Source organism: Carcharhinus amblyrhynchos, chromosome 11 (assembly GCF_965287045.1).
Source record: "Carcharhinus amblyrhynchos chromosome 11, sCarAmb.v2.hapA, whole genome shotgun sequence".
Taxonomy (NCBI): Eukaryota; Metazoa; Chordata; class Chondrichthyes; order Carcharhiniformes; family Carcharhinidae; genus Carcharhinus; species Carcharhinus amblyrhynchos.
Genome location: NC_137334.1, coordinates 3,864,301 through 3,878,828, shown reverse-complemented (window position 1 = coordinate 3,878,828; position 14,528 = coordinate 3,864,301). Strand labels below are relative to the sequence as shown.

Sequence of the window (14,528 nt, the reverse complement as noted above, 5' to 3'; positions counted from 1 at the left end):
TGAACTCACAGAGAACGCATTTTTTTCATGATCCAAACTGTGCATATCTGGGTAATATTTCCATTGGCAATAATTATTTGACTGTGCCACGAATCCAGCCTGCCCTCTAGTGCTGATGAAATATGACCGGGCTTTCTCAAAAAATCCTCGCACGTTCATTTAAAAAAAATTGCATCTAATTTTCTCTGTACTTACAGTGATTTGGCACCAAACACAGTGGAGACCTGTGAGGCCCTGGTAACATTTAATGCTTTTGTGGCATCGGTCACACTTGGTTGGAGAGTTCCCTTCCACCCAAACATGCTGCATAACCTGTACAGAAGGTAGAGAAATAGGGAGGAAAAAAAATTAGATCAGTAACGCAGTTTAACCAGATAATTAGCTCTGTTGTACAAATCAAATAGGGGCTCTTGCATAACAAGGCAGGCACACCAGAGTTTCCAATTCGAATAATCTAATTTCACAAGTTATCTCACTAACATGGGTAAAAAAACGAGGGCACTGTTTTCAGAACGATTTCATCATAAAATAATTCTCAGAATAACCAACCTTTGAAAAGTCACTTTTTTTTTGTGGTGTTTAATTAAATTTTAAAACCTCAAGACGCTCAAAGGCCCTATACACTTCTCACCGGTCAGTCTGTGTGGGACTGGGGAAGGACAGGGGTCAAAATGTAAAACTTAACATTTATCCTCTTGAACAATTGATGGCAGTTCTATTTCTGGAAGGAACGATCTTGTAATGTGGTATTCATTTAGTTTTCGTGACGTTCTTTTGGAGTTCAGTGAGAGTTGCATTGGCCTGGATTCAGTTAGCAGCAGAGCGGGAGTACACAGCACTGACCACATCTGAAATTACGGGCCTCCCTTTTTATACCAGGATCTTAGGACCTTCCTGTCCTCTTCCCGGTTGTATCCGGCAATCGGGCGCTTCTGGAAATCCATGCATGAGGCAGAGTTCCACGGATGCCAATGTCCCCGTTCATGCCACGAACTGAAAACGGCCCCCCCCCCCGATATTGGAGGAGAGGTATTTTGGGGAAGGTGAACAAGTGTTGGGGACAGGCAATATTGTTGGGGGGGGGGGGGGGGGGGGGGCGGTGGGTGGGTGGCGAGCAGTGTCAGTGGTGCAGGAAGAGGTTTAACGGTGTGTGGAGTTGGGAGGTAGGAGCAGTGTTGGGGAGGTTCATTGGGGTGGGGAGGTATGGTGTCGAGCCACGTTCGATTGTAAGCAACGTTGGGAAGGAAGGAATAAACAGGGCTGGAGGTTGGAAGGTAAACAGTTTCAGATATGCCGGGGTGCTGGAGCACTCTGAACTAAATCCTCTGAATTTAAGGGGCTGCACCAACTAACGACAAGCACTGGGCAAACAACGCAAGTTTACAGCCAACAGGTCTGGGGATGCCGTCAACGTGGGGTCCAACACGGCCAATCCTGACAAACCTCAAGTTTGGGGTTTGAATGTAAATTGGCTTCTGGAAGTTCCAATACCGCGACCACCACCAACCCCGCTCCCCCCAACCTCGCTGTAGCAGCGGCTAGCTTAGCCACATCTGGGATCAGGAATTCTGGGCTATTTTGATGACCGCGTGCTATGTTTTAACAAAATCTAGATCAAAGGAGTTAAATCTTTAGTTGGGATATATTTTCATCACACAACACAAATGATGTCTCTGATTCATCAACAGGGCTTTTAAAGGCACAAAGATCAAGTATTATCGTCTAGACTATGACCTGCCCCAATATGTATTTCCTAGGTAATTACATTAAACGTATTTAAACAACAATTACTTTAACAGCACAACCAATTTCTCAAATACAAAAATGTTACAGATAAATCTCTGAAAAATTCGCACTCAATTATTGGGTTTGGGTTGGTTATTGAATGGTTTGCTTAAGACAGCGAACTTGTTTGTTTGTAAAGTTTGCTTCAAGCAAGATTTGAATACATTAATGAACGCTCCATTTTCAGTCTTGCAGTATTCACAAGTTCAAAATCTACCTTCTGTATGCACTGCAAACGATCAGCAAAATTGCACTTACATTAGTATTCCTTTTGGATTTCACATATGTGCTGATGCATGATGCAATTTCTTTGGAAACACATCTCTCATGGACTGTGTACTTGCAAACTGAAAAATAAAGAGGGAGGTCAAATAACTCTTTTGTAACAAATGTGGATTTCTCTTGTTTGTAGGATGCCAGTCTACCCTGTTTAATATGAAATTACTTAATTTGAATTATTTGTTAACTTGAACATTTCTGAAAAAGAAGACTTTTTTGTCAAAGCTTTTGGTCTTGCACTCAACAGAACAACTCGCAAGAATATCAACGTCAGAGGAAAAATTTATGCTGAATGAGAAGAGAGTGTTGATTGGTTGGCAAGTGGAATCTGACTGTAGAGGCATTGCCATGGAAAATTCACCAGTTGATGGTGTTTAACAGTTAACTGCTATGCATTGTTTGAAATTTAAATCAGGCTGTTGGACTTTGGTCATGGCATTGCCCTGAGGAATGAATCACCAAATGTCTGTCACCTAAAATTGTTTCATTCACATTTTTGACGATTCAGACTGTGTTGATCAAAAGTCAACTTCAAATTGACAAGTATGAGCTGTATCAACATGATTCATGCCATCAATCTTTCAATAACTAGTTCAGTAAACTCTCAGCTTTAATTAAACTCGGAATTCTAAGGATGTAGGTCTGCTCTCAATTGGCATTTGGGAACAAGGAGGAAGCTTCCCATGTGTGGGCTTGGAATTTCATAGCTTGGGTCCTAGGCAACTGAAAGCACAGTCTCTAATGGTGGAACAATTATAATTGTGATGAGCAAGAGGCCCAAATGAGATGTTTACAGATATATTTCAGAGGTTTGTGCTCTAAAAAAAAGTCTCATATATTGTTACATTTTTGAGTGAGATCCTCCTCCATCTTCTTCTTATAAAGTCCCTTGGGTTCGAGCATGATTTGTTTCCACTCTGATATGATGGATCCTGAGATGTCTAATGAGTCCAATGCACAATCTGCATGTGGTGCTTGAAGGGTTGGTAGATAGATGGTTTGGAGGTTTGCTCTTTCCATTTGATTCTTTGATTTCAGCTCTGTTCCTGATGAAGTCTCTCCATGTGTTCATTGCCATTCTGAATGAACCATCTCTGTTTTGGTTGGTCATAAGCTAGGGTCTCCCTTGAGTTGCTGGTTATGTTTGGCCTCTTCAGGGATGATTTGAGGAGATCTCTAAAGCATTTTCCATGTCCTCCTCGGAGTCTCATGGCAACACTAAGTTATGAGCAGAACAGGAACCTTCCTGCCACTGGGTTTGGAGAATTGACGTTTGAGAGGCAGAAAGCTGTAGGGAGGAAATTCCATTACTTAGGTCCTAGACATCTGAAGGCACTGTCCCTAATTATGGAGCAATTTAAACCAGGGATGCACAAGAGACCAGAATTAATGAGGACCAGATATCATGGAGGAGATTATAGAGAAAGAGAACGGAGAAGCCACAGAGGGATACAAAAACAAAGATGAAAGTTTTAAATCAAAAAACTGCTTGACTGAGAGCCAATGTACATAAGGAGCACAGGAGCAATAGCTGGCGAGAGTTAGGACACAGATAGCTGAGTTTTGCATGACCTCAAATTCACTGATGATAGAAGGTGAGGACCAGCCACGAATGTGATGGAAGAGTCAAGTCTAAAGGGAACAAAAGGTGCTGTTCGGATTGGCGGTTGGTGACTAGTGGAGTGCCCCAGGGGTCGGTGCTGGGGCCTCAGCTATTTACCATTTATATAGATGATCTGGAGGAGGGAACCGAGTGTATGGTGTCGAAATTTGCTGATGACACCAAGATTGGGGGAACGGCAAATTGCGCGGAGGGTGTGGAGAGTCTGCAGAAGGATCTAGATAGGCTGGGTGAATGGGCCAGGAAATGGCAAATGGAATTTAATGTTGGCAAGTGTGAGGTGGTCCACTTTGGTAGGAAGAATGGTAGGAAGGACTATTACTTACGGGGCGAAAAACTGCAGCAGGTGATGGTGCAGAGGGACCTCGGGGTCCTTGTGCATGAGTCGCAAAAACCCAGCTTGCAGGTGCAGCAGGTGGTCAGGAAGGCGAATGGGATGCTGGCCTTCATAGCGAGGGGGATTGAATATAAAAGTAGGGAGGTCTTGCTGCAGCTGTATAGGGCATTGGTGAGGCCGCAGCTGGAGTACTGTGTGCAGTTTTGGTCGCCGTACTTACGCAAGGATATTTTGGCCTTGGAGGGAGTGCAGAGGAGGTTTACTAGGCTGATGCCGGAGTTGAGGGGGTTGAGCTATGAGGAGAGGCTGAATAAACTGGGCTTGTACTCGTTAGAGTTTAGAAGAATGAGGGGAGATCTCATTGAGACATATAAGATGATGAATGGGATGGATAGGATAGAGGTGGAGAGGCTCTTCCCGCTCAGAAAGGACAGTAGGACTAGGGGGCACAGCCTCAAGATAAAGGGGGGACGGTTTAGAACGGAATTGAGGAAGAACTTCTTCACTTAAAGGGTGGTGAATCTCTGGAATTCTCTGCCCGTTGAGGTGGTGGAGGCTGCCTCGCTAAATATTTTTAAGACGCGGGTTGATGGGTTTTTGATAAGCGAGGGGATTAAGGGTTATGGGAAGAGGGCGGGAATGTGGAACTGAGACACGACAGATCAGCTATGATCTTATTGAATGGTGGGGCAGGCTCGAAGGGCTGGATGGCCTACTCCTGCTCCTATTTCTTATGTTCTTAAGTTAATAGCAGAAATGAAGGTTTCAGATGCGAGGCAGGGTGAAGTTGGGCGATGTTATGGAGGTGGAAATCCATGGTCTTGGTGATGCTATGGATCTATGGTCAGAAGCTCATTTTCAGGATCAACCAAAAGTTGTGAATAGACCAACTTGTGAATAGTTCAATTTGATGCAAGCAGTCAACAGTGAGGGGGATAGATTTGGTAGCTAGGAAGCGGAGTTTGGAGCAGGGACTATAAACAATCATTTAGTTCAATGCGATATTTGACTGACGGAACTTTTGGCTCATCCAATACTAGATGTCAAGTAAGAGGTCTATCACTATAGCAATAGCAGAGACATTAAGATGGGTGATAGTGAGGTGGAGCTGGGTGTTATCAGCAGGGATGTAAAAACTAACATTTGTGAAACTAACTTGTATGAAGTCACCAGGAAGCAGCAAGCAGATGAGAAATACGAAAGGCTTGAGAACAGATTCTTGAAGGACATCTGGGGTGGAAGGAAAATCCATTGCAGGTGACACTTTAGCTACGATTAGATAGATAAAATAATCCATGTGCCTTGAAATATCAATAACAAAAAATGTTTGTGTGTTAACTCTACATAAAATTGTGAAACTATTTGCTCTGTTAGGTGTTTAGCAGTTACAGCAGAATCTCTGTTTTACCTTGTATACCCTCACTCACTCGCTGTCTTAGTGCATCACCATCCAGACAAAACACTCAATTGCTTTGGAAATACCCAAACCAAACAGGCATTGAAACTGCACGGCACACAACTAGCGTTAGTGATCCATTATTTAATAGCAATGGGACCAGTGGTGGTCAATTCCTGATGCAGGTCCCGAGGACCTAGATGCAGTGAAGCAAGTAGCTCATAAGAACGGTCCAGATAGAACATAGAACAAACAGGCCCTTCGGCCCACAAGCTGCGCTGATCATATCCCTACCTACCAGGCCTACCTATAACCCTCAATCCCATTAAATCCCATGTACTCATCCAGAAATCTCTCAAAAGACCCCAACAAATTCACCTCCACCACCACCGACGGCAGCCGATTCCACTCACCCACGACCCTCTGAGTGAAAAACTTACCGCTGACATCTCCTCTGTACCTACTCCCCAGCACCTTAAACCTGTGTCCTCTCGTGGTGACCATTTCAGCCCTGGGAAATAGCCTCTGAGAATCCACCTGATCAATACCTCTCAACATCTTATAAACCTCTATCAGGTTCACCTCTCATCTTTCGTCTCTCCAGGGAGAAAAGACCGAGCTCCCTCAACCTAACCTCATAAGGCGTGCCTCCCAATCCAGGCAACATCCTTGATCGTTGAATGCATCTTACAATGCCAGAACCCACCAACTGAATCATGAGCCTTACAAACTTCTCAATGCAACACATCCCCAATCACTCAATTAACAACATTGATCATGACTTATCCACAACATTTACAGCTTTGTTTTATCCTTGCTGATTCAGCACTGCTGCACGCTTCACACCTTCACATTTCACAGCTTGCACACACTGTCAACTATTCAATCCAGACAGACAGGTCATCCATAAACATCACACCACACAAACTGACATTCTCACTCGCAAGACAGGTTGGTGCATAACCAGAGTCAGCAGGAACTAACCGATGGGGACAAAATCCAACAATGGCCTTACCGCAATGGAGATGATGGTAGTCACCAGTGTGGCCAACAACCGGGCTAAAAATATTGAACTCGAAGGTACCCTCAAACATAATCCTCCTTACACATCCCTCTCTCTCCTTTATCCCACAAGCACTTCTGGATTTACAAGCTGCAGATCGTGAACATTTATCTGTGACTTCCCCAGACTCCCCTCATAGCAATCCTTCCTTTGTGCCTTTCCCCATTCAGATAGGCAGGAGCTGCAACCTGGTCAGGCAGTAATGCAAAAGCAAGAAGTGGAGGAGCAGGAAGATAGTGGGGAAGAAGAAACATTGACCCCTGGTCTCGTGTTTGTAACTATCAGCTGAGATACTGACATTGTTGGCAACTTAGAGGATGGCATAAAGGCTGAACCCTAGCATGAGACTCCGTGCATGAATGGACAGCAGGCAGGTAGCACGAGTTCCCACTCACTGGGAGGACAAGGTCACACAAGGGGACTGCGCAGTTGAGGACTTTGATGGAGCTGTCTACAGAAGGTGGATGCTGGGGATAAATAATGCACAGGCAAGCCTGCAGCAAGCATATGTGCAATGTCACGGAGCTTTGAGGGAATTGACAAAACTTTGACACAGGGCTTTGTGCGGAGCTGTTAGACCATCATTTGCGGGTGGAAGTAATGGCCAACTCCATGAGAACCCTTACAGACCCACAGTAACAATGATCCATATCTCAGCTTCCATTGCACTCTGCAATTGGGATTGGTGGGAGAGGGAGGGAGGAGGGTGCCTGCAGCTGGCCATTGGGGTGGAGTGGAGGGCAGGGAGAGTTCTGGGCTAGCCCGTGTGGTCCAGTAGGCCGGCTTCAGGTGGGGTGGGCGGGGGGAACGTCAGGGAGGCTGGCAATCAAAGAACAGGCCCTTTGGCCCACCAAACCTGCGCCAATGACGTTATCCTATCAAGGCTAACCCACCTGTGTCCCAAAGAACAAAGAATCGGGGGATTGTGGGCCAGGCCTGAGATCGGAAGCTAGCAATCCGGAGGCTGGTGATGCGGGGGGCCACTGCACATGCGCCGATCTGTCAATGTGGAGATCAGCACACGCGCACAGGCCCACTCAGCACTATGTGACTGGCTTCTTGGGTGGGAGGAGGCCCTGATCCCCAAATGGAATCAGGCTAAGGCACAACGTGTTGCTCAGAGTCTGGTACGTGTGCGCTAAAAACGGGTGGGAAATACTCCTGTTTTCCTGCCCTGTTTTCTTTGGGAGAATCCTGGCCATTGTTCATGGACAATCTGACTGGAACAGCACTGGGTTGGTTGCCTCTCCCATCTCCTCAGCTGCTCAGTTGGTAACGATGCGAGAATGTGCATCAATTATGACGCATGTTCTGACAAGCATTGCAGAGGCTCCCCAGAGCAGTTCAAGGAGCTGGTGCGTTGTTTCCACATATCACCAATCTGTTCTTTCACAGCTCATGTGGCTGCTTGGTTTTTGTAGCAGGCATAGCGCCCACCTGAGCGTGGGCTGTGCATCAGAGTCATGAGTCTTCCTACCAAAGGATAGCTCTCGTCAGTCAGTAGTCACCCTCACCTTTGTCTTGATGACTCCAGTGCAGATTACAGATGGATTACAGAATGAAGACATCATGAGCACTGCTATCATATCAGTGGGGACACGTTAGCTAAATGTTGAGGGAGCGTGGTACAGTTGAAAGTAGACACCCGATACTTGAAAAGTGACCTTTACGTGATCAATGGCACAGGATACCAGGGGAAAGTCTGCAATGCTCACAAAGTTGCATGATCACTTTCATATTTCTCTCCAGCAACACTGCGTAACATTTAACAATATATTTCTACAATCACAGCAATAGCCAGAAGAAATGGAGGTAGAGAGATTCTTCCTGCTTAGAAAGGATAGCAGAACTAGAGGACACAGCCTCAAAGTAAGGGGGGGGGGTGCAGTTTAGGTCAGAGTTGAGGAGGAACTTCTTCACTCAAAGAGTGGTGAATCTCTGGAATTCTCTGCCTGTTGAAGTGGTGGAGGTTGCCTCGCTAAATATATTTAAGTCACGGGTAGACAGATTTCTGATAGACAAGGGAATTAAGGGTTATGGGGAGAAAGCGGGAAAGTGGGCTGATCTGAAGTGGATCAGCCATGATCTTATTGAATGGCGGGGCAGGCTCGAAGGGCTAGATGGCCTACTCCTGCTTCTATTTCTTCTGTTCTTAAATCGATTGATCAAGAACTAGCCTTAAGAGTAACATAGGAATATAGGACTTAGGAGAAGGAATGGGCCATTCAGCGTGCTCCACCATTCAATAAGATCATGGCTGATTTCACAGAAACATCAAATCCCAACACTGCAGAAGGAAGCCATTCGGCCCATCAAGCCTGCAGCCACCCAGGCCCTGACGCCATAACCCCACACATTTATCCTGCTAATCCCTAACACTACGGGGCAATTTAGCATGGCCAATCAACACACACCTCTGGACTGCACCTTGTAGCCAGTGTGGTTAAATTAACAAAAATGCTAATAGCGTGGTACTGTGGCATATTTGTTACTTGGATATCTTTGTCTAAGGATATATTTTACCAAGAAAACCAAATAGCCAGACAGTTTAAGGTGGGGGCGACTGGTGAATCCGAGAAAGAATTTCCAAAGATCCAAGTTTGTTACTGTGCTACACGGCCAATAAATTTGTTTGGAAACACAGTCAGTGCTGTAGCCAATATGTGTAGAGCAAGATCCCATAAACAATGAGAGCAAAGGGCAAGGCTGGCAGAAGTAGGGAACCCTGGATAACTCGGGATATTGAGGCCCTGGTCAAGAAGAAGAGAGGCACATGACATGTATAGGCAGCTGGGATCAAGTGAATCCCATGAAGAGTATAGGGAATGTAGGAGCAGAGTTAAGAGAGAAATCAGGAGGACAAAAATGGGACACAAGATTGTTTTGGCAGATAAGGCAAAGGAGAATCCAAAGAGCTTCTACAAATACACAAAGGGCAAAAGAGTAACAAGGGAGAGAGTAGGACCTCTTAACGATCAACAAGGTCATCTAAGTGCGGATCCACAAGAGATGGGTGGGATCCTAAATGAATATTTCTCATCGGTATTTACTGTTCAGAAAGGCACGGATGTTAGGGAACTTGGGGAAATAAATAGTGATGTCTTGAGGGGTGTACATATTACGGAGAAGGAGGTGCTGGAAGTCTTAAAGCACATCAAGATAAATATATCCCCGGGACCTGATGAAGTGTATCCCAGGACATTGTGGGAGGCTAGGGAGGAAATTGCGGGTCCCCTAGCTGAGATATTTGAATCAGCGATCGTCACGGGTGAGGTGCCGAAAGATTGGAGAATGGTAAATGTTGTGCCTTTGTTTAAAAAGGGCTGCAGGGAAAAGCCTGGGAACTACAGGCCAGTGAGCCTCACGTCTGTGGTGGGTAAATTGGTGGAAGGTATTTTGAGAGACAGGATCTACAGGCATTTAGAGATGCAGGGACTGATTAGGGACAGTCAGCATGGCTTTGTGAGTGCAAAATCATGTCTCACAAATTTGATTGAGTTTTTTGAACCAAGAAGGTAGATGAGGGCAGTGCAGTTGATGTTGTCTACATGGACTTTAGCAAGGCCTTTGACAAGGTGCCGCATGGTAGGTTGTTGCATAATGTGTCTAAATGAATACAAAATTGGCTTCTTGACAGAAGCCAGAAGTTGGTTGTAGAGAGTTGTTTTTCAAACTGGAGGTCTGTGACCAGCAGTGAGCCTCAGGGATCAGTGCTGGGCTCACAGTTATTTGTCATTTATATTAATGATTTGGATGAGAATATAGGGGGCATGGTTAGTAAGTCTGCAGATGACACTAAGATTGGTGGCACAGTGGACAGTGAAGTTATCTCCAATTATAGCAGGGTCTTGGTCAATTGGGCCAGTGGGTTGATGAATGGCAGATGGAGTTTAATTTAGACAAATGAGAGGTTATGCATTTTGGTAGACTGAAACAGGGTAGGACTTACTCCGTTAATGGTAGGGCGCTAGGGAGAGTTACAGAACAAAGAGATCTAGGGGTACATGTTCATAGCTCCTTGAAAGTGGAGTCACAGGTGGACAGAGTGGTGAAGAAGGCATTCGGCATGCTTGGTTTCATTGGTCAGAACATTGAATACAGGAGTTGGGACGTCTTGTTGAAGTTGTACAAGACATTGGTAAGGCCACACTTGGAATATTGTATGCAATTCTGGTCACCCTATTATAGAAAGGATATTATGAAATTAGAAAGAGTGCAGAAAAGATTTACTAGGATGCTATAGGACTTCATAGTTTGAGTTATAAGGAGGGGCTGGATAGACTGGGATTTTTTTTCTCTGGAGGGTAGGAAGCTGAGGGTGATCTTACAGAGGTTTATAAAATAATGAGGGACACAGATCAGCTAGATAGTCAATGTCTTTTCCCAAAGATAGGGGAGTCTAAAACTAGAGAGCATATCTTTAGGGTGAGAGGGAAGAGACACAAAAGTGTCCAGAGGGGCAACTTTTTCACACAGAGGGTGGTGAGTGTCTGGAACAAGCTGCCAGACATGGAGTAGAGGCAATTTTGTCTTTTAGAAACCATTAAGATAGTTACATGGGTACAATGGGTATAGAGGGATATGGTCCAAATGCGGGCAATTGGAATTAGCTTAGGGGTTTAAAAAAAAGACGGCATGGACAAGTTGGGCCGAAGGGCCTGTTTCCATGCTGTAAACCTCTACGACTCTATGACTGTTAACCTCTGTGAAGGAACAACTGATCTGAAACACAGAACTCTTCGTCAAAAAGAAAACAAAACTGCCGTGAGATATTTTATATTCATTTTAAAAGACAACAGTGTCTTTGCTTAACGTTTGACCTATTTACCATTTATACCATTTACCATGAGCTATTTACCATTTATATAGATGATCTGGAGGAGGGAACCGAGTGTAGGGTGTCGAAATTTGCTGATGACACCAAGATTGGGGGAAAGGCAAATTGTGCGGAGGGTGTGGAGAGTCTGCAGAAGGATCTAGATAGGCTGGGCGAATGGGCCAGGAAATGGCAAATGGAATTTAATGTTGGCAAGTGTGAGGTGGTCCACTTTGGTAGGAAGAATGGTAGGAAGGACTATTACTTACGGGGCGAAAAACTGCAGCAGGCGACGGTGCAGAGGGACCTCGGGGTCCTTGTGCATGAGTCGCAAAAACCCAGCCTGCAGGTGCAGCAGGTGGTCAGGAAGGCGAATGGGATGCTGGCCTTCATAGCGAGGGGGATTGAATATAAAAGTAGGGAGGTCTTGCTGCAGCTGTATAGGGCATTGGTGAGGCCGCAGCTGGAGTACTGTGTGCAGTTTTGGGCGCCGCACCTGCGCAAGGATATTTTGGCCTTGGAGGGAGTGCAGAGGAGGTTTACTAGGCTGATACCGGAGTTGAGGGGGTTGAGCTATGAGGAGAGGCTGAATAAACTAGGCTTGTACTCGTTAGAGTTTAGAAGAATGAGGGGAGATCTCATTGAGACGTATAAGATGATGAATGGGATGGATAGGATAGAGGTGGAAAGACTCTTCCCGCTCAAAAAAGACAGTAGGACTAGGGGGCACAGCCTCAAGATAAAGGGGGGGCGGTTCAGAACGGAGTTGAGGAGGAACTTCTTCACTCAAAGGGTGGTGAATCTCTGGAATTCTCTGCCCGTTGAAGTGGTGGAGGCTGCCTCGCTAAATATTTTTAAGAAGCGGGTTGATGGGTTTTTGATAAGAGAGGGGATTAAGGGTTATGGGGAGAGGGCGGGAAAGTGGAACTGAGCCACGACAGATCAGCCACGACAGATCAGCCATGATCTTATTGAATGGCGGGGCAGGCTCGAAGGGCCAGATGGCCTACTCCTGCTCCTATTTCTTATGTTCTTATGTTCTTATGACCTTTAAGATGACAGCTCTTAAAATCTCCTCGGTACTCTCATGTGCTATGTTGAAATAAGGTATGTGTTACTTCAATAATGCTGAAGGTGCAAAGCAAACTGTCTGATCCTTGTCAAGTCTCTTGAAGATGTCTGAAAGGGTCGGGTGGTGTTAAAATGTGAAACAGTCATGATATTATCTCCGTGGTGTTGGGTTGCTGCTTTTATTCTGCCAGATGGCATACTTCAAAAATAGTTTTCTCAATCAGACACAGAGTTCAATCGGCTTTCCTATCCAAACTGAAGGAATTAAATTATTTCAACTTTGCTACGCGCAGTCCAGTGTAAAGAACTGACAGCAGTGCGGTGACACAGTGGTTAGCACTGCTGCCTCAAAGCGCCAGATGCCCGGGTTAAATTTTGGCCTCGGGTCGCTATCTGCATGGAGTTTGCACATACTCCCCGTGTCTGCGTGGGTTTTCTCTGGATCGCCTCCCACAGTCCAAAGGAGAATGGGTTAGGTTGATTGGCCATGCTAAATTGACCCTAGTGTGAGGGGGACCAGCAGGGTAGATGTGTGGGGTTACGGGAATGGGACCTGGGTTGGATCGTGGTCGGTGCAGGCTCGATGGGCAGAATGGCCTCCTTCTGCGCTGTGGACATTCTATGATTTAAGTGGAGTTTTCTGTCACATCTCCTAGTCACCCCTGCCTCCCTGCAGTTCTGCTCTTGATTCAAAGTCTCCACTAGGATGATGGAAGCAGCTCAGTATCTGTATAGTTGCCCCCGAATCAGTTCGGTGAGATGTGTCTCTCTGAATCAAGCTCCAAATAAATCAGCAGCAGCTCAAATGCCAAATTTTGAGGTTAGCCCTGTGAAATTCTGTTGCTGATTTCCAGGCAGCTCCTTTGAATTTCTGTGAAATATTATTAAGAGGCCCAAACATCAAGGGAGTTTGAAGTGGAGAAATGGACATGGTGGCCGGCCTAATGATTTGTGGCTTTTTATTAATTTTCCCGAAATTGAGATGGTTGACTCTCTGCATCAGCTTATCTCACTCACGTTCCTGCATGTGAAAGAACCACCCTGGGACTGAAGCCTTCAAAAATCAACCCCAAATTCTTGTGATTGGACAAATGTACATATTTAAAACGAGAGGACGTTGCAACCTTACTAACAGTTAAAATTAATCCCTTTACTACATGAAATCAATGAACCACAGAGAAACAAATCTCTTTTTTTTCTAGGAAGAATGGCAGACAATGCCTGTCAAAGATACAGATTACATTCCGTGAGACCAGGACAGTGTTACACTATCTCTCCACATCCTTCACAGCTCCTGCCTTTGACATGACTGACCACTCCAGCTTCCTCAAAAGCTTGGTCCAAAGGTAGCTTTTAAGGCACATCCTAATGGAGAAAAGAAAGGCAGAGAGATTTACAGAAGGAATTCCAGAGCTCAGGTCCTCAGCAGCTGGGGACCTCATTTCCATTGTCCAACTGGATAGGATTACATTCATTTACCAAGTCATAGTCCCAGAATCACTTTGCAACGGCTTTACTTCTCTTTCCACTCCTGCACTGTCAACTTTGAATTCCACCAAGAATCAATGCTTGGTCCCATCCATTTCTTATCCACACGCTCGCCCTTGATGACACCATTTGAAAATGTATCAGGTTCTCCATGTCTGACGTGGGTTATTTTTAAATACAATGGGCACACAATTGTTCCTGATTCACAGGGCACAGAACACAAGGATTTCAAAATTCAATGCAAAAAAGGACCATATTCCAGACTGGATATTGAGAGCACCAATGTCATTGTCTTCAGCTCTTTTCTGTTCCTGAGCATTGACTCCATTCCTCTCCCTGGCAACCATTTAAAGTTGCACCAGACAATTAGCAACCCTGATGCCATACTTGACCCAGAAATGAGTTCTAGCACACTTGCATCCCATCACGAAAACCATCACGGTTAAATTCATCCATCTCCAATCCTCCCTCAGCTCATCTGTTACTGAAGCACTCATTCATGCCTTTGCTGTTCTAGACTTGGCTATCCCAATGCACTCCTGGCCAAATTCCTATCTTCCACCCTTAAACTTACTCAAAATTCTGCTACCTGCGCCCCCTTTCACTCCATTGTCTTTTTCAGCCACTGCTCACTAATACACATAGTGCTTCACTTTTTAAAGTTCTTATGAC

General features: G+C 45.3%; 1 protein-coding gene across 4 annotated transcripts in view; it reads right to left on the bottom strand.

Annotated features, from left to right (window-relative positions):
* Nucleotides 1-14,528, bottom strand: part of LOC145349855 (diacylglycerol kinase beta-like) — a 534,763-nt gene that overhangs the window by 257,421 nt on the left and 262,814 nt on the right. For all 4 annotated transcript variants that reach the window (XM_080198449.1, XM_080198452.1, XM_080198451.1 and 1 more), the window contains 2 exons: nt 2,044-2,132; nt 196-312 (listed from right to left, as the gene is read on the bottom strand). In XM_080198449.1, coding sequence (XP_080054575.1) covers nt 196-312; nt 2,044-2,132 — 206 coding nt within the window. The remainder of the gene's footprint in view (nt 1-195; nt 313-2,043; nt 2,133-14,528) is intronic.